This window comes from Clupea harengus, chromosome 4 (genome assembly GCF_900700415.2).
Source record: "Clupea harengus chromosome 4, Ch_v2.0.2, whole genome shotgun sequence".
Lineage (NCBI taxonomy): Eukaryota > Metazoa > Chordata > Actinopteri > Clupeiformes > Clupeidae > Clupea > Clupea harengus.
In genome coordinates, this window is record NC_045155.1 from 28130975 (window position 1) to 28150602 (window position 19628).

The 19628-nt window shown below is 46.2% G+C and overlaps 1 protein-coding gene across 4 annotated transcripts in view; it reads left to right on the forward strand.

Moving 5' to 3' along the window:
* The window catches only part of si:dkey-178k16.1 (band 4.1-like protein 1), a 47922-nt gene that overhangs the window by 6444 nt on the left and 21850 nt on the right, over positions 1 to 19628 (forward strand). For all 4 annotated transcript variants that reach the window (XM_031566942.2, XM_031566943.2, XM_031566945.2 and 1 more), the window contains exons 2-3: positions 15799 to 15884; positions 16497 to 16652. In XM_031566942.2, coding sequence (XP_031422802.1) covers positions 15816 to 15884; positions 16497 to 16652 — 225 coding nt within the window. In that variant the 5' untranslated portion in view covers positions 15799 to 15815. The remainder of the gene's footprint in view (positions 1 to 15798; positions 15885 to 16496; positions 16653 to 19628) is intronic.

Here is a 19628-nt window from a genome sequence, read left to right on the forward strand (position 1 = left end):
GAAGCATTTTTCATCCAAGGCTGAAAAGAAATGCAATTTGCTGTTAGGCAAGGGGATATTGACGTGTCTGCTGACACTACCTGGCCTGTGAAATCAATAGTTGGATGGGTAAACAAAATATGTAATTGCACTGGGTAGTGTGTTTGGGAAAGGGTATAAATGGGAGGAAACGAACACAGGTGTGGCACTGAATTGTCAGCTTACTAAGGAATGTCCTCAGGCTGTCTGTCAGAATTTAGTTTTTCTTTCTTTCTTTTTTCTTTTTTACTCATTCCACTTTTCACAGAGTGTTTGCGTTACTATGGTAACTGGAACGTTTTAAAGGGTGTCTTTCTTTTGTTCGGAATGATGCCACTCTTTCTGTGCGGAGAACATCCGCCTTTCATTTTGTTGTCATCTTTAGCCTTTGGATGCGACTGAGAACTATGGCACTCTAAAGGAACTCATGCACTTTAAAAAAATGAAGCTTGTCATTTGTCTCTCTTTTATCCCCCAGTGTCACTTCTGTGCAACTCCACTGTTTCCACTGGATCCTTCTATAAGGGATGAGTTCTTTTATACCTCCAACAGACACTTAAAAGAGCCCATAGAACAGTTTTTTTTTAGGGCTGCCTTTGTGTGTAATTCAAAGTTTTATCCTTAGTTTTGTTTACATGAGTAAATAATATGTAGTAAGTGATACAAGGTGCGTAATTTGGGGTTATGGTTGATCATGCTTAAAGGTCCAGTCCGTGATTCAAATCATGTACTCTTTTCATCAGTGCTTCCCATGGTTCTTGAGATGTCTGTTCTGTGTGTGCGCTCTAAAAAAAACTCCCGTGTTTGTCAGAGTCCTGGCTCTGTAATTGGGCAATAAGCCAATCAAGCCAAACAACATGTTGTTTCAGGAGCACGGTAGGGAGAAGTGTCATTTGATTGGCTGCGCTCAAATATCAACAGCCTTTCACCAGAATTGTGGACTGTATCTTTTAATGAGTAAATGCTATGTTATCACTCTCAAAGCCTTGTAAACAGATTTCAGAGATCTTGTGCATAATGTGCATTGAACGGATTTTACATCTGTGCATGCCAGAAGACCTCTCAGGACTTTGTGCTATTTTGCACACGAGATCTTTGCTCCACCTGTACAAACCTGTCAAGCAGTGACGGCAAAGTGATTTGATTTGATGTGATTTGATGCATCTTTGAGCTCGACAGCTCCTCCTAAAATGCAGCGAATCCTTGGCCCCAACTATCTGCACTGACATGACAGAAGTGGTGACGATTAACTTCAGAGAATGAAAGAGAGAGAGAGAGAGATTCTATATAGCGTGGGGGTAATATCTGCTGTTTATCATCTTAAAAACTGAATTTGTGAAGTAGATCGTGGATCATATACAAAGCTGCGCTTTTAGCTAAAAGCCCTGACAAAGCCTGCTGGAAATGCATTCGCTTTTTCTTGCAGTAGGAAATGTGACCTCATCCCAGGTAATTGATCAGAACTCGGATCCTATCATTTGCGCCGCATTTCTTCTGGTGGATGCTCACGGGGAGATTGCCCCACTCGGCCATAAATTCAGGGCTGGGCCTTGAATGGTGGTCGTGTCCTATGTAATTATACTGATGCCCTTGGGAGTCATCACCTTCACAGTATCTGCATGTCAGGGACGAAGGATGCTTCTGAGAGCATCACGCTGTGAACAAAACTGCACTGGGCTTGTTGTTTCTCTGCTTTCCTGTAATGGAAGATGCCATGGTGGTGTAAACACAGGACTACTTTATTTGATTGATGGCAAGTGTTTCCTTCGTAGACCTATTTGCTGTCCTCTAAGGAATTAGGAAGGGTAGCGCTACAGTACTTAAAATAAGGTCTGTTCCAAATCTTCACTCTACCTGCCACTGTCGTGCAGAAGCGCCCATTGGCAGTTTGTGTAAACATCACACTGAAGACATTGTAGGAAGACTTCCTGCTTGAACGTTTGCACAGTAGACAAGAGCAGTTTGTTCCAGAACGCCACCAGACACCCCTGCAAAGCCTGTCCTTTATGTTGGTGATGTAAGAGATATATCTCAGCACTTTGAAAGGTTGCTCGCTGGGACGCTGCAGCTGTGCTACTTCTGGAGGATCTGGCATTGCGAGAGGCACTGGCAACACGGCGGAGAACAGATTGCACGATGCTTAACAGTCAGCAGCAGTAGGAAAGTTTCTCTGTGGCAGAGACAAGGGCATTATGTTTCCACACCCAACTTCGCTCTAATCTCTGGCTCCGATAGCTGGGTCTGACACTCCAGAACTGATCTCCAGTCAGTTAGGTTCCAAGCTTGCCTTTTGGACTTCAGCTCCAGGTTGATGGATGTGTCAACGGCGGTGAGGCCATTTCATTTCGTTCCTCATTCCTCCTCTGATAGTTGGCACGGACGCTTTCTGATAGATATGGCCCAAATCAGGTTCGGTCAGCCAGGATTTTGGTTCCATCTTGCCATCGGGCCTCAGCTCAGGTTGATGGATTTGACGTAAACAGCATTAATATCGGATTTCTAATTAATTGTGAGGTGTGAGCGCACGGCCAGGCCAGGCATGCTGATGAGGAGGGAGGGTGTGTGAGTAGGATATCTGATCGCTGATTCCCCAGGTGGGCTTTAAGGGGGTTTTCACCCCTATAGTTCGTCTGCTATTGGCTGAAACCCTTGGTTCCGGTTAGTTTTCACTCAGAGAAAAATCCAAGCGAACCAAAATGCTTCACTACAAACCACGTGAGAACATTCACTCTGCTGATTGGTCAGACGTGTCTGGGGCCGTGAGCAAGAAGGAGGTCCTATGTTCTGGACTGCATATTCCAGTGAGAATGTGCTATACAATTTAACATGGAATGACAGCAGATCATTATTATTATATGATTATATCATAACTGTGGTAATTATGTGGGCAATATACCAGGCAAAACTATATCAGCAGAATACCGAATACACCTTTGAGGAGACATCTTGAAAATATATTGCTTCACTTCCTCGGTTCATTCTCCGGCTAGCTGCTACACCTGCTATGCAAGCTGCTTTGGTTTGCACGCTCTGCTGCATTCAAGAATGAAAAGCCCGCCTGGCACGAGGCGCCATTTAGCTCAAACTTGTTGAGTTTGCCCGATAGTGGGGTCGAATTGAGGTCGGATCACATTCCCGCCACAAACAAGATGCTCCAGAGTTCGTTTGGGACCCGACCGGACCGGACCGGACTGGACCGAGACCACCTCCTCTCAAGGGTCTGGATGCGTTTGTTTTAGTCCGCACCTGAGTGCTGTTACTGTGTCCACACCTGCACCAAGGGGGAGAGCAAATCAGGGTCCGATTGAACCAGGTTAAAAAGTGCCGGTGTGAAAACCAGTCTTATGAGCTCAAAGCGCTGAAGAGAGCTGACTTCACCAGCTTCATGACTTTCCCCTCTGACTCAGGGATTGATCTGCTGCTTGTGATGTTTAAGGCAGAATATGTAGTTTTTGTTTTCATGATATTGCATCAAAACACCTTCAAGGCCGACAATGATGAAACTGAAGAAATACTACATGCGCTGTTTCTTAATAACCCCGGCACTCCATACACCTTATCTCTTTGTTTGCGGTATTTCTTTTTTCCAGTAATGCCTCCTTTTTAGGGTCATAAAGTATGTTATATATCAATATTACCAAAACAGTTAAACCAAAGAATACAATCCGTAGAGATATGCAAAACCACATGGAGCCATGCATTCATTGGATACAGTGTCTTAGGCCAGAGCAAACATACATTCATTAGATACAGTGTCTTAGGCCAGAGCAAAGCGTTCCTGAATACCAGGTTTCAGGTTCCAACCAATGGAATCGCAGATATTAATGAGCTAATACATATTTAGTGTACCCCATAGCTATGCTCACGGGAACTAATTTGGACATGTCATCAAAGACACAAATTGATGATGATTGCGTGCCACACCAACATTTGCATCTCTTAAAACAAATGATGGCCCTCCTGTTGTGTCACCTGCTGTAGTTAATCTGGCATGCCATTTTAGGCACAGACCCATTGCCTTTCCTCTGCAAACATTAGGAAAGCCATCTTGTTGCAGGTCAGCCAGTTTGATCATTAGCCAATAAAAAGTACATGGTCAGTTTTTCATTACCAAGACCTGATCATTCAAGCCATTGAAGAGGTTGGGGTGTGTGTGTGTGTGTGTGTGTGTGTGTGTGTGTGTGTGTGTGTGTGTGTGTGTATCAGTAAATCTTTGAAAGACACTCATGAACACCAGTACAACAATAGAATATGATATAGACTTTAGTATACGCTCATGAACACCAGTACAACAATAAAATATTATATAGACTTCTCCTCCTCAGAGTGCTGCAGAAAGTTCCGTGGTCTGAAATAAAAAAAATAATAAGGGGTTTTGTGCTTAACAGCTGCCATATGCAAGGGGTTTTGTGCTTCTGAATCACATCTTTCATATCATTCCGCAAGTGGTGTTCAATGTAACTTGAAGTCAGCAAGTTTCTGCCCAAGTTCTATTTGTGTGAAGAACTATTTTTTTCTCAGCAGAAAGTCACGACGCAGCACCAAAATCATTACAAAAGACATATTTTGGAGAAATGTCTTTTATCATTTTGGCAAGTAACCGTATAAGCGGGATAATATATAGTCTGTCAATTCTTGAGAAATAAATCCCTTCAGGGCGATACAAGACCTGTATTCTGTTCATCCTGTTGGGTTTTATTCAGACTATACATTGTCCCTTACATACTGTGTGTACCCTGGTGCTGTGTATCAGATTCTTGAGCAGACCCTTGAGATTGGGTTAAGCTCAATGCAAAGAGGAGCCATTCCACTGCGCAGCATTGTGGGACTCCGGTAGCAACCAGCTCAACACTGTCAATGGAGTATTCTTGACGTTTTCTTTTCTCGCAGTAGCCTCTGGCCTTCCAGATGGTTAACCTATTCACTCTTCACAGTGATACTGTATAATGCTTAGCTCACGTACAAAGCCTTGGACTGTCTCATAAGACTACATATAAAAAGGTCTCACTTTTTAAGTGTCTTTACTACAGTGAATAATAAATGCAACTGAACTTCCCATGAAAGTATGTACTATTCATCCTAAGTCTAAACCCAAACAAGAACTAATGTAGGAAGTAAATTGTATATTTAAAACGATTACATGCTCACTACTTGAGGACACTACATATGAAAAGGGGCTGACATTTTATTAATTGAATCTCAATAGCCTTATTTGTGTAGAAACACAACCCTGGCCTGATATAGACTCTTAAATAATATCGTACGTTTGTAGTGCACATGTTTGTCTTGCCTGAATGCTTAGGCATGTTTGCCTTGGGTAGGTGAAGCCTGTCTCTCTCTCTCTCTCTCTCTCTCTCTCTCTCTCTCTCTCTCTCTCTCTCTCTCTCTTGGGTAGGTGAAGCCTGTCTCTCTCTCTCTCTCTCTCTCTCTCTCTCTCTCTCTCTCTCTCTCTCTCTCTTGGGTAGATGAGGCCTGTCTCTCTCTCTCTCTCTCTCGCGCGTGCGCTCAAACGCCTTTCGCTCATCGATGGCACAACATCGTGCCATAAATGATTGATTCCTCCAACAGATTGTGCCACAGATGAGTGATTGCGCTGCAGGCTACAGGAACTCAGCCACTGAGCGCGCACACACACACACACACACACACACACACACACACACACACACACACACACACACACACACACACACACACACACACACACACACACACACACACACACACAAGCGCACGCGCGGGTATGTGTGTCTCCATTTTCAAAAACAGCCATGCTTACAGGGGGGAAGAGGCATGGGAGGGATATACGCATGTGGTGACAAATGGACCCTCATTCCACGGGAAATTATTTCCCATCATTCCGTTTACTCTCGGGGCATTTATCTAAACGTTTCGCTAACAACGGAAGTAGAGAGACCCACTCGCACTCCTATAAAACGTCACTCTTCACAGCGATATTTCATTACTTGAAAGTTTTTTCTTGTGCCTCGACTTGGCTTCAAAGGCTGATTGGAACTTGATGAGATGCTGGGATGCCTGCTAGCGAGACAATCTCAGGGTTCTTGTTTCAGGTGTTTCTCTCTCGGAGCCGTTGGAGAAAAAGGAGAAGTAGAGGTTAGCACAGGGGACTGGCAGAATTAGCATAATCAGCAGATGTGATCCTGCACGCCTCGACAGAAACCAGACTGATGAGACCACCTCTCTGAAATCTGAAGTCAGTTCTAATGAGAGGGAGGAGACAGGGCAGCAACTTGTCGACCCCACAGCAACCTCTCTCTCTCTCTCACACACTCTCACACACACACACACACACAGACTCACACACACAGATACATACGCACACTCCACAGACTCACACTCACACATACACACACTCCACAGACACACTCACACTCACACTCACACTCACACACACACACACACACACACACACACACACACACCTACGCATACTCCACAGACACACACTCACACATACACACACTCCACAGACACACTCACACACATACATATTCACACTCCTCGCACACACACACACACACACACACACACACACACACACACACACACACACACACACACACACACACACACAAACAAAAACAAACAAACAAACAAACATACACTCACACATACACACACTCCATAGACACACACACACTCACAGACACACACATTCACTGTTCACTGCGTCCAGCCAGCATCTGTCATCAGTTTCCAGCGGTGAGTTTGTGATCAGACTTTGAACAAGCTCACCATAATTACATTGCCATCTAAAGTACGATAAACCACAGTGTGTCACGGCCTCCCTCGGAAACATGCATCTTCGTTTGCCATAACGAACGCAACCTCAAGTCATGACCACGCCATTGATCAGGTCGGACAAGAAAGCCTTGGACTAACAGCCACAATTTAATGACCGCGAAGCCGCGACCCCCCCCCCCAAGTCCTGCAAATGTCAGTGTTTCCCCTGCGCCCTTTAGCTTAGGCCTCGCTGTGGCTCTCGGTGCTGCCGGCGCATCTCTCGGCGCATCCATATGGCTTGGGTTCGGGCCAGAACCCTACTGTGGCCTGAATTAACTGGAGCCGAGATGACAGATTTGGTTCGGGGTCTTCGGTCTGTTCTTGTATGGCAAATAGTCTCCTGCTCCTGTCTCCTGCTTTTGAAAGGACTCCTTATTTTGTTATGTTACTTTGTATGTGTCATTGAGTTATGGCCTGTCCTCACTCCCAAAAGATTATTAACTTTAACCAAACTGGAAAAACTATTAAATTATTATTATTATTTAAAAACTATTAAATGTCACTCTAGCTAAGAGACGGCAATGTCACCACACACTAATAGAGCAATGACATTAAGAACAATCATTGGGCAGCACTTTCAGATTGTGTGAACACTGACAGCCAGAACCCGTATCATTTCTAAGGCATCACATTAAAACATGAGTGATATTTCGGAGAGGCTTGTTTGGATGGTCATATTGTTATATCTACAGTTGTTTTTTATAGTTATCGTTGGTAGTGTTGACGGCCCTTTCATCCTGAAAGTAAGGCATCTGGCATTGCTAACAGTCAGTGGTACACTTAACTACATCAATACCAAAAACAAAATTCAAGCATTTCGCTTACCGTCATCTTTGATAAGCCTGCACTATAAACAACCATCATCCCAAGCCACTTGTAATTATCTGCATTGCTCTTACACAATTAGAGTTAAGGATAAAACTCCTCTTTAGCGCCATTATCAAGCTCTTCCTAATTCCTGACATTTACATCCATTTAATTACAAAACATGAGAGAGAGAGAGAGAGAGAGAGAGAGAGGATCTGTGTTTGTATGTATATGTGAAAGAGGGAGATAGAAAAATAGTATTCCTTTAAAAGCAAGCCTCCAGAATTTTAAACCTGGCTTACATGTCGAGATCACTTTCCACTCTCTGACTAAAATCAGTCCAGACTGATGCTTGGCAGAGCACATGTCAGTTGGAAGCACGTCCTCAGCCGAGCATCGCCTCGACTCACACCCCGCGCCTCACCCCACATTATCTCTCCCAGCGCGCTGATTAGGGGAGCACACACCATAACCAGCATCAGGCTCACATGATTGAGTAGAGATTAACGAATGGAGCGCGGCGGTGTGGGCCTGTCAGGGCGAAGGCTCCATTTCTTTAACCGCACACACGCTGGCGCACAGCAACCCTCCGCTCTCTCTCCAGGCTTCTCCCCGGAGCTTTGATCATGCACAGAGAAGATGAAACATTCACCCGGACATTTGAAATGATCACGCTTAAAAAACCGAAGCAGTGTGTGGGTATCACTCAAGGCACGCTTGCTGAGAGAAAGGCAGAATTGCTTGCATTGTGCGCGCAATTGATCAGTGTCCCCGTCACACAAAGAGCCCAGCGCTTGAGCCTTTCCCTCAAAACCAAATGAGTACCAGTCTTTTTATACCACTGCCTTCTGGAGTGCCAGCAAGCCATATCATTTTCTCAGGGTCTTTAAAGGTAAATCTGTAGTATCACAGCAGAGACTTTGCAGCGCACGGTCGGAGCTCCAACACCCTGTGCCAATAAGGAGGACAGCAGCGACGGCGTGAGATTCTGCCACTCGCAGCGTGAACATCTGAATGCGTCATCCACCCCTGAACCTTTTAAATCAGCGGATACATCAACACTCGTTGTCATTGTTTCGAGTGTGCTCTTGCCTCGTGCCTTAATCCTCAGAGTGTATGCACAGATACGCTTCCTGTTGTGCAGGTCGAGAGGTCTGGAGGCCCTCGGGAACAAATCCATTGAAGATCTGTACACAGACAGGCAGGCAGGCAGGCAGAAGCAGGACTGCGCTCAGTTATCGTACCTGAGATTGCCAGCTGCTTGATTTTCTAATCTGTTTACAAGGCCGATAGTAGTTATTAGAGCAGACTTTGAAAATCCACAGTCATCTTCTGAGGGTAAGTGTTTCTGTGGACGTGTTGTGTTTGTCGTGCATTCACATCTTTATTATGAAGATACAGGCACTTTCGTGATTCATGCTGAATATTTATATCGTTTGTAACATTATTATTATGGAGGCAGAAGGCAGGAGAGGAGAGGAGAGGAGGAGAGGAGGAGAGAGGAGAGGAGAGGAGGAAGAGAAGCGAGAAACAGGAGCAGCCGGCTGGATTCATACACGTATCAGAGGATTACATATTATTACATATTACAGGTAGCATCTATACATGATACATAAATGATACCTAAAACATAGAGAACCATAGGTATATATACGTATGAAATATACAGAATTAATAGTGGACAAAAATGGAGAGAGTCAGAATTCAAAGTATTGGTTGTAGAATAGTTTAATTGGTATAATGTCCTCATAAGGTTACTATTTGTAGGGATAGGCGGAGGCGATGATGCAGAAGACTAGCAGAGTAGGATTTGTGCAGAGTAGCTTGGTGGGAATGGGCAGTTGGAAGCATATACTGTATGTATAGGAATATATGTAGATTAAGAATGTTTGTTTTCATGAAATCGTAGGTCAGGATGGATCACTTGAGTTATAGGGAGGGTAAAACTTTTTTATCTGAGTCTTGCTTCCTCAGCTGTAATTTTTTTTTGTTTCATTTGCAAGTAAATTGCCGCTTACTTTATGCAGAGTGCAGAGTCTATAAAAAGCCAACCTTTGCAGAGTCGACTGAGCCGTGTTTAGAGTGTAAGACAATGTTTTGTTTACTTCGGGCTTGTCTTTTGGGAGCGTGCAGTGGGGGACTTTCGTGCTTTCATGCCGCTGTGACCACGCTGTGAGCGTAGGCTGTTCCTCCCCCAGCACTGCTGACAGGGGTCCTGGCTGCAGCCAGCGGAAACTTTTCTGGACAGATTTCTGAAAGTGAACGAACGAACAAAAGAAAAGAAGAAAAAAAACACCACACAACACTTAAACAATAAACAATCCCTCTCGAGCGAGTCGGCAAAGAAAACCAGCCTTGTAGCGTTTTGACGTGGAGGAGATGGGATCGCTGCACTCTCAAACACACAGACAGGCACTTTTAAATGAATGTGTCAGGGAGTGGGACGAGTGTGCTGTTCAGTGACATGGCATCGTTTATATCCCGTCATCTAACGTCTCCAACAACAAACACAGAAACACTCCATCAGCCAGGAAGTCGGAAAGCCTGGGGAAGACTAGGGGAACAACTCTCTTGGGCAGAGGAACCTCCCTGCTCCTGGGCTGGGCTGGGCTGTGTATCCCAGAGGGAGGATTGCACTACGGCCATCTTAACAAAGCGAGGGTGTGTTCAGAATTATAGTCCTGCTTCCATTTAGCGATGGTTCTAGGACAGTGCGCCTTCAAGAAATACAGCCCAGGTCCAAACCAGCCTTAGCGTTTTCACTTTTTTATCACCCCTGTCCCATCACAGCCTTACTCATTTTATGGTTCAGGCCCATTTTCCAGCGTTTCATTGGACCTAAAGGGCACTACCCCCATTATGAAGCGCACTGGCTTGTGACGAGCCATAAACGCCATGAACGGGTAAGGGCCTGGCTCTCCCCAAAGAGCAATCAGAAGAATTGGAAGAATAATTACTCCAATCTAGCACGGTTTGCGGTTGATGTTTTCTGAGTCCCATTTCAGACCGGCAGGTCAGTGGCTTTAGCTGAGTGGTATGGATTTAGTGAATAATTTAATCAACTTTGGTGTCACCGCAGATCATTCAAAGACTATATAAAATTCTTAAAAACCTGGCAAGACATGGTGAACTCTCTTTCACTTTAGTGATTAAACATCGTGGCAAGTGATATTGATATGAATGTCTTGTATATGTATATGAATTTTAGATGCCGTGATTGCCAACTGTTACATGCTTGCATATACTTTCAGACTGTTAAAGCATCACATAGTTTGAAAAGCTATCATGACCATTACCAACCAGAAGGTCATTCGGAGAGCGCAGACCTCTGTCAAGCATAATATGCCTCATCTCGCGATGTTAATGAAAATGAAAAATAATTTGTGGATCCGCCCTGAAGACGGATTCACTCCAAAATCTAATGGGTTCTTCATTGGCCCGTGATACACCCCTACACCAGGCTTCATTGGCCTGTGATACACCCCTACACCAGATACACTCCTACACCAGATACACCCCTACACCAGGCTTCATTGGCCTGCGATACACTCCTACACCAGGCTTCATGGGCCCGTGATACACCCCTACACCAGATACACCCCTACACCAGACACACCCCTACACCAGGCTTCATTCATGGGCCTGTGATACACTCCTACACCAGGCTTCATGGGCCTGTGATACACCCCTACACCAGGCTTCATTCATGGGCCTGTGATACACCCCTACACCAGGCTTCATGGGCCTGTGATACACCCCTACACCAGATACACCCCTACACCAGATACACCCCTACACCAGGCTTCATGGAAATCAGCCTGGTCGATTTTGTGTAATCAGACAGACAGACAGACAGACAGACAGACAGACAGACAGACAGACAGACAGACAGACAGACAGACAGACCTACCTACCTACCTACCTCCCTCCTTGGCAGAGGTTTTAATGACAACAATAATAAATAACACGGTCACGGTGACACGCAGATATGATATGGTTATGACATGGTTATGTCAGTCTTGTTACAGATTGTACGAGTAAAAAACACTTCAGAGAAATGACGCATTGAGGCAGCGTGTGTAAATGAGAGCAGCCATTCATTCGTAAGCTCACGTAAGCTCAAGCTTTCTGTGCAGGTGTTGGAGTCCTCAGTGGGTAGTCCATTATGGGGTGTGTGTGTGTGTGTGTGTGTGTGTAACAAACATACTCCTCCGATGCAGATGAGCTGGTGTCACACTGTGATCCATTTGCTTAATTAAATACAAATTCCTCTGTGTCACACCACCTGTAGACTGAAATACCCACTAACATTGCGAGGAAGTGTTTGTGTTTTGCCAAGCTTGGATGAGAGATGGTGGAGATGAATGTGTACGCAACACGGGCGCTGGCCAGGCACTGGTTTTAATCAGCCCCCGATGCCAGATAGGACTTGGCTAACAAAGCATCTCTTCTTATTCCCACACCCTAACCCACTTGGAGGAGAACAGAGATTGTAATGACCAAAACAACTGTGTAAAGAGAGACGAAACAAGATAATAAGCAAAGAATAATGACAGGATGCAGTGCAACCATTTTTATTTTCCATTGTTCACAAGACAACATGCCCTTTGCACATGTACCGTATCCTGGCACAGTATACCAGTAGACAGCTCATTCATGTTTAGTTCAATAGACCATATCACACTGGCACTACAAAGGCTAAAAAAGACAAACACAGTTAGTATGCTGTCTATCAGTGTATTGGCAAACCGAACGGTAGGCACATATTCACCAGAGAATAGCCTGAAATAGACTTGGAAGGGAGAAAACTCAGGTCTCAGTGATCTGAATGGACCAGCTTCCCCTTCCATATTAGTGGCTGAACAATACAACATGCGCTGAATTCAAATTCAAGACTTTCGTTTCACTCACAATCTAGCGTTGCATAATGTGTCTGAGCAAAATGTTATCTTAAGCCGGAAGATGAGGGAGGGAAGGGACAGGACATTTAGCTCTGTGTGTGCTTAGGTGGAGGATGCACGGAAAGCACACACACACACACGCATAGAAACACACATACACCCGCATAGAAACACACATAGACACACACACACACACACACTCTCTCTCTCTCTCTCTCATACACACACACACACACACACTGTGTGCATAGGTGGAGGATGCACGGAAAGCACACAATGTCAAGACACCGCCTGCTCATACAACATTATGCAGAAAGACCTAATCCCCAGCAGGGAGCGCCCCGTGTTGAAGTCATGTTATGCTGTAGACCACAGTTTCACACATAATATAAGCATGTAGTGTGTGTGAGCCCCATGTTGAAGTCATGTTATGCTGTATATATCACAGTTTCACACATACTATAAGCATGAAGTGTTTGAGCCCCGTGTTGAAGTCATGTTATGCTATATATACTGTACCACAGTTTCACACATACTATAAGCATGTAGTGTGTGTGTGAGCCCCGTGTGAAATATTCACCAGTGAATAGACTGGAATACACCTGATGCATCTGGGAAGGAACCATACTCCTGGGAAGGAAACACAGTTGATTATGTTTTATGTTATTTCTAAAATTAATTTGATGTCATTTCTCAGAACTTTTTTTCGAAAATGACACAAGAAATGGATTGGCCCTTTACCGGTATTCATTTGCCTAAGTGGTATATAGGCGGAAAGCACACAATGCCAAGACAAATTGCCTGGTCGTAATCTCAGGACATTATGCAGCGAAACCTAATCCTCCATATGCGACACACTATATCCAAGCCATTCCTGCTGTACACTAAAAAAAAGGCAGAATTGCCAAAATGGCATGGAATTCATTTCCGAGGACACCTTGCCCTTGCTTAAGTAAAGGCGTAATGAATTCCGTGTGCTTGTTTGTCCATTTACATGATTTCCGTGTTCTCTGTGAGTGGCGCTGAATCGATTTTGCGGGGTTGGCTCCGCCATATCCACTTTAAAGCAGCGTCGCAGCTGGACCGCAGCAGGACCGCAGCGCTGCATGCCTTTCAGCAGATGTCCTGCTCAGTCGAGTGATAAAGTGCAGCCACTCTTTATTCCCACGGGCAGCCATTAATTTCTGTCAGCCCGGCGTGATACAAGGTATTAGCGGTGCAACAATTTATAGAAAAGAAAAAAATGTCCAGCACCAACAACAACAAACTGCCCCCCCCCCACCACAAAAAACACTATCATGTATTTTCACAGGTGCATGAACAACACCTCCTCTCTCTGTCTTTCCACCTCTCTGCCTATCTCTTTCTCTCTATCTTTCTATCTCTCTCTCTCTTTCCGTGTGTTTTTTACCAACAGACATCGTGACTCAGTTAGTGCAGAAACGGTATGTGAGGGAGGGAACTGCTGCCATTAATGAGCGTCTTGTTTTTAACTTTCACTGTTTTCAGAGTCTCCATCTCATTTTCTCTTTCTCGCTCTCACCATCTCTCTCTCCGTCTCTCTCTCCGTCTCTCTCTCTAGCTGTGATCCTCTTGTCTCCTTAAGTTTCGTCTAATCATGTGATGGAGCCGTGTTTCTCGCTCTCGCCCTCGCCCTCGCTCTCAGATCCAGTAGGCTGCTCCACCAGAGGCCTTGTCTGATAATGTAATTCACTCATGCTCTTCATGCTGATACTCCTCCTCATGTATCACTGCCTTCCCACAGGAAAGGCCACTGTGGGACTGATTCAGCCCAGATTCAGCCCAGATTCAGCCCAGATTCAGCCCAGATTCAGCCCAGATTCAGCCCAAACAAGGCCCAGATGAGGCCCAGACTAGGCCCAGATTCAGCCCAGATTCAGCCCAGATTCAGCCCAGATTCAGCCCAGACTAGGCCCGGATTCAGCCCAAACTAGGCCCAGATTCAGCCCAAACTAGGCCCAGATGAGGCCCAGACTAGGCCCAGATGAGGCCCAAACTAGGCCCAGATAAGGCCCAGATGAGGCCTCAGCAGTGCATGCTCTTCCATGGCAGCACAAGCAAAGAAAAAACAAAAACAAATCTCTGCTTCTCCTGAACACTGCCATTAATTACAGCATCGACCGCAGCTGTTTGCACATAAGTAAATGAACAGTGACTTATAGGTGTGGATTAGCTGGGATTGGGCGCTAGTGAAATGCAAGCAGGTTTTTGCGGTTGTCACCGCTACGAATGCCTCAGTCGTCGGAGACGACAAGTTGCTCCAAATAGATGGGTGGGTTGCCCTGAGCGGCAAATAGGCGGCAAATAGAGTGCCTTGTTCGGCTAGTATTTGTGGGGTGCATTTCTGTGTGTAGGTAGTGAGGCTAATGGCTAAGGTTCGATGCCGAGCCGCCGCGGTGGACAGCGCTGATAAATATTCATAGATGGGGTGGGTGGGTGGCGGGCGGGCGGCGGGCGATGTACTCTACTGGAGAGTATATAACAGAAGTTGGATGTGCAGCATAAGGCCGGTGGGAGGATTCTCTCTCTGCTATCATTTATATTATGGGATGGGAAATCTATACGGCTTCTGTGGAGCGGCTTGGCTCAGTGGACCTTTATGGAGATTAAACTGTTGTTGAGTCCTCGCGCAGTGCTCATGAGCTTGGGAGAGATATTAAGTGTGTGTTATGAAGTGAGTCTTCTTGAATGTGTGTATTTACAGTGCTCATGAGCTTGGGAGAGATATTAAGTGTGTGTTATGAAGTGAGTCTTCTTGAATGTGTGTATTTACAGTGCTCATGAGCTTGGGAGAGATATTAAGTGTGTGTTATGAAGTGAGTCTTCTTGAATGTGTGTATTTACAGTGCTCATGAGCTTGGGAGAGATATTAAGTGTGTGTTATGAAGTGAGTCTTCTTGAATGTGTGTATTTGCAGTGCTCATGAGCTTGGGAGAGATATTAAGTGTGTGTTATGAAGTGAATATTCTTGAATGTGTGTTTGCAGTGCTCATGAGCTTGGGAGAGATATTAAGTGTGTGTTATGAAGTGAATCTTCTTGAATGTGTGTATTTACAGTGCTCATGAGCTTGGGAGAGATATTAAGTGTGTGTTATGAAGTGAGTCTTCTTGAATGTGTGTGTTTGCAGTGCTCATGAGCTTGGGAGAGATATTAAGTGTGTGTTATGAAGTGAGTCTTCTTGAATGTGTGTATTTGATATTAAGTGTGTGTTATGAAGTGAGTCTTCTTGAATGTGTGTATTTGCAGGATAGCAAGTAAACACGATGTCGGAGAAGGGTTCGGCCAGCGACATGAAGAATGCCATGGAGGCGGACGTGAGGAGGTCCTATCAGGTGAGGAGAGACAGAGAGACAGAGAGACAGAGAGACAGAGAGAGACAGAGAGAGACAGAGAGACAGAAACAGAGAGACAGAGACAGAGAGACAGAGAGACAGAGGCAGAGACAGAGAGACAGAGAGACAGAGAGACAGAGAGACAGAGAGACAGAGAGGCAGAGGCAGAGGCAGAGACCCAATCTAGGCCATCTGCGGTTTAGAACGTGAATGTTTACGGTTACTGTAAGACTCACATTTTCATTTCATATCACACATAGCAGGTCAAAGACATGGGCATTAATCATCAGCGGTTTGTGATAAGGATCGCTGTCCAGGGCATTTTTTAATGAAACCTATTTGTGTAAATAGATTGAAAGCTGTATTGAAAGACTTTTTTTTTGCCATTTTAATTACAGCCCAGAACTGTTGTGGGGAAATGCTCTTTTACTCCGAGCATATTTTTTAGGACGATAGCCATCAGAATGTAAAACCAAATAAAAAGAATATTCTGCAGCTTTAGTCCCTTTTTGGTGCTGTTTACCTTATGGCACATGAAAGGGGTGTGTGTGTTTGTGTGTGTGTGTGTGTGCGTGTGTGTGACATACTGTGATAATGTGATTTCTCTGTAAGGATCACGACTCTAAGACGACAGACGAGAAGGACGACAGCTCAGAGAAGACTCCCAGCAGGGTGTCCAGATCTCCGCAGAAGACCTCCAAACGACCAAAGACGGCGTCGGTGAAAGTCACGCTGCTGGATGGCACAGAGTACGAACCCGAGTTGGAGGTGAGACCATGTCTGTCTGTGCTCACACTCGCTCACCGGCACCACTCACTCTCACCTCACAAACCGTCTGGGTGTGGAAACGGTGAACACAGCATTAAGGAGCGCAGCTAATCAGTAATCAGGTGGAGAATATAATATGGCGCCTTTAATTCAAGATTTTTGTTCAAATTGTGTTCGAAAATTGCTATGTGTAAAAGTATTTAACAGCACTGTGAAAAGGACACTTTTTTTTGGCTCAGGGACCCTTGCATTATTGAATTTTCTGCTCGCAAGGCCAGGAGTTGTGTGTTCAGTGCTGCATTGTTCGGCGCCCGCTGGCCTCGATGCGCGTGCGCTACATCATAATGGGAGCAAGGATATGAGATGTGCTGTCACCAAGTGCAGCATTTAAAGAGAGCAGGGGGGGAGAGAGAAGGGGAGAGGGAGAGGAGGGGAGAGGAGGGGAGAAGAGGGAGAGGAGGGGAGAGGAGGAGGGGGAGGGAAAGGGAAGGGGGGAGAGGAGGGAGAGGAGGAGGGGGAGAGAGAGGAGAGGAGAGGGGGAGGAGAGGGGAGTAGGGGTGCCCAGTGAAGGGAGACGAACCCTCCACCTCCACATCCACCTCCTTCTCCTCCTCCTCGTACTTCTCTGCCTTCTCCACATCAGCTCCTCAGGGGAGTTTGACACTCCAACATGGATCATGACGATGTCAGGCGCCCTGCCCCTGCGGCTGTTGTGCGTGATGTATTATGATGTGCTGGGGGAATCACTCGGGCCCTCTTGTAGACTGCGTCGCTGGATCTCTGTTGCCTTGTAACCCCCCCGCACACCCAGTGAATGTGACGGGGGTAAACCACACAGTCAGGGAGACGTATGGCGTGCTAGAGAGGTCAAAGGCAGCCCATGCCATCACCTCCTGGAGATGAGATGCTGGTATTGGAAATCCATACACGTGAATTACAGTGGAGGGGCTCTCGTGTTGTGACCGTGGGGGTGACTCTGTGGGGGAGGGAGAGAGAGAATGAACATATGCACGTATTATGTTTGGGAATGTCTGTCAAACGGAGGGAGGGAGGGAGAGAGAGCGAGAGAGAGAGAGAGAGAGCGAGAGAGAGCGAGAGCGAGAGAGAGCGAGAGAGAGAGAGAGAGAGAGAGAGAGAGAGAGAGAGCGAGAGTATCTGTGTTTGTCTGTATATGTGAAAGAGAGGGAGATAGAAAAATAGTATTCCTTTAAAAGCAAGCCTCCAGAATTTTAAACATGGCTTACATGTCGAGATCACTTTCCCTCTCTGACTCAGTCCAGACTGATGCCTGGCAGACCACATGTCAGTTGGAAGCACGTCCTCAGCCGAGCATCGCCTCGACTCACACCTCACACAGAGAGAGAGAGGGAGAGAGGGAGAGAGGGAGAGAGGGAGAGAGGGAGAGAGGGAGGGAGAGGGGGAGAGGGGGATAGAGGGAGGGAGAGAGGGAGAGGGAGGAGAGGGAGAGAGAGAGAGAGAGAGAGAGAGAGAGAGAGAGAGAGAGAGAGAGAGAGAGAGAGAGAGAGAGGGAGAGGGAGAGGGAGGGGGGAGAGAGAGAGAGAGGGAGAGAGGGAGGGAGGGAGGGAGGGAGAAAGAAAGAAAGAAAGGGAGAGAGAGAGAGAGAGAGAGAGCGAGAGAGAGAGAGAGAGAGAGAGAGAGGGGGAGAGAGAGAGAACGTAATTGGTCTAGATTGAGACTAGACTGAGTCTGGGCTGATATGGAAAGCACATTTCATAGCCCTGATCAAAGTACACAGCCGTGAGTGTGACTGGCTCAGAAGGCACATGCATGGAAGTACTCTACCCCGCGCTGATTGATTCCTCTCCTCAGATGGCATCAATAATGATGAACTACGTGTACATTAATTACCACTGCACCTTTGATTTCCCCCCACCATGCGGCTCCGAGGCGAGTGTCGAGGCAGCAGACCTGAAGTCCTCGCTCAGCACCCGTCTATAAGACCAGACAAACTAACAAACCTGAGGCTGCGCCAGTCGCTCGCTCTCCACTCCCCCCCCACCCCCCCCCCCCCCGTAAAACACACACACACACACACACACCACACACCCACCTCGTTTGGGATGGAAGGATATTTCTTTGGCCTGGATCGTCGCAGAAGCTAACGGAATGTAATTTGCGGCTGTCGAAGTGCAAACCAAATCTCATCATCAGCCCCAGAATTGTTTGCAACGCTTGGGGAGTCTGGGCGGATTGAGTGCCTCAGTGTCTGTAGTTAAGAGATGGAAAGAAGGCGCCCCCAAATCCCACAGTAGCACATAATTGGGGAGCACCAACCCGCCATCACTCACTCACTCATGTCTGTGTCATCTCCAGAGCTTTGGGCTTTAAGAAGGAGCCAGCTTCTCTTCTCTTCTCTTCTCTTCTCTTCTCTTCTCTTCTCTTCTCTTCTCGCTCTCAGTAGCACAAGCCACCAGAGAGCCAGCTAAGACAGAGAAGAAGAGGGAGAGAAAGGGAGAGGGAGAGGGAGATGAAGATATAGAAGAATAGGGAGATGAAGAGAGGAGAGGTAAAGAGGGGGAGGGGGGTGGGGTAAAGGGGCATCAAGGTGGAGAAAGGGGTAGAGAAGAGAAAGAGAGGGAGAGGGATTGTGAAATGAAGACAGGAGCGGGAAACGGAGAAAGAGAGGAAGAGAAAGAGACAGAGAGAGAGAGACTGAGAGGGAGGGAAATAGGAAGAGAGAAGAAAGATAGAGAAGCAGAAAGAGAGCAGAAAGGAGAGAGAGGGAGTGAGAGAGAGAGGAAGAGAGAGAGGAAGAGAGAGGAAGAGAGAGAGGGAGAGAGAGAGGGAGAGAGAGGGAGAGAGAAAGGGAGGGAGAGAGAGGGAGTGGTAAAAAGACAGAGGAAAGACGGAGAAAAAAAAATAGCTGAGCCCCACCACTTCTGTTTCTATGGCAACCGTTGGTCTGTCTCCCCGTCGCCGCAGGAAACAGCCACCCTGGGAGCCAATTGCTCCGTG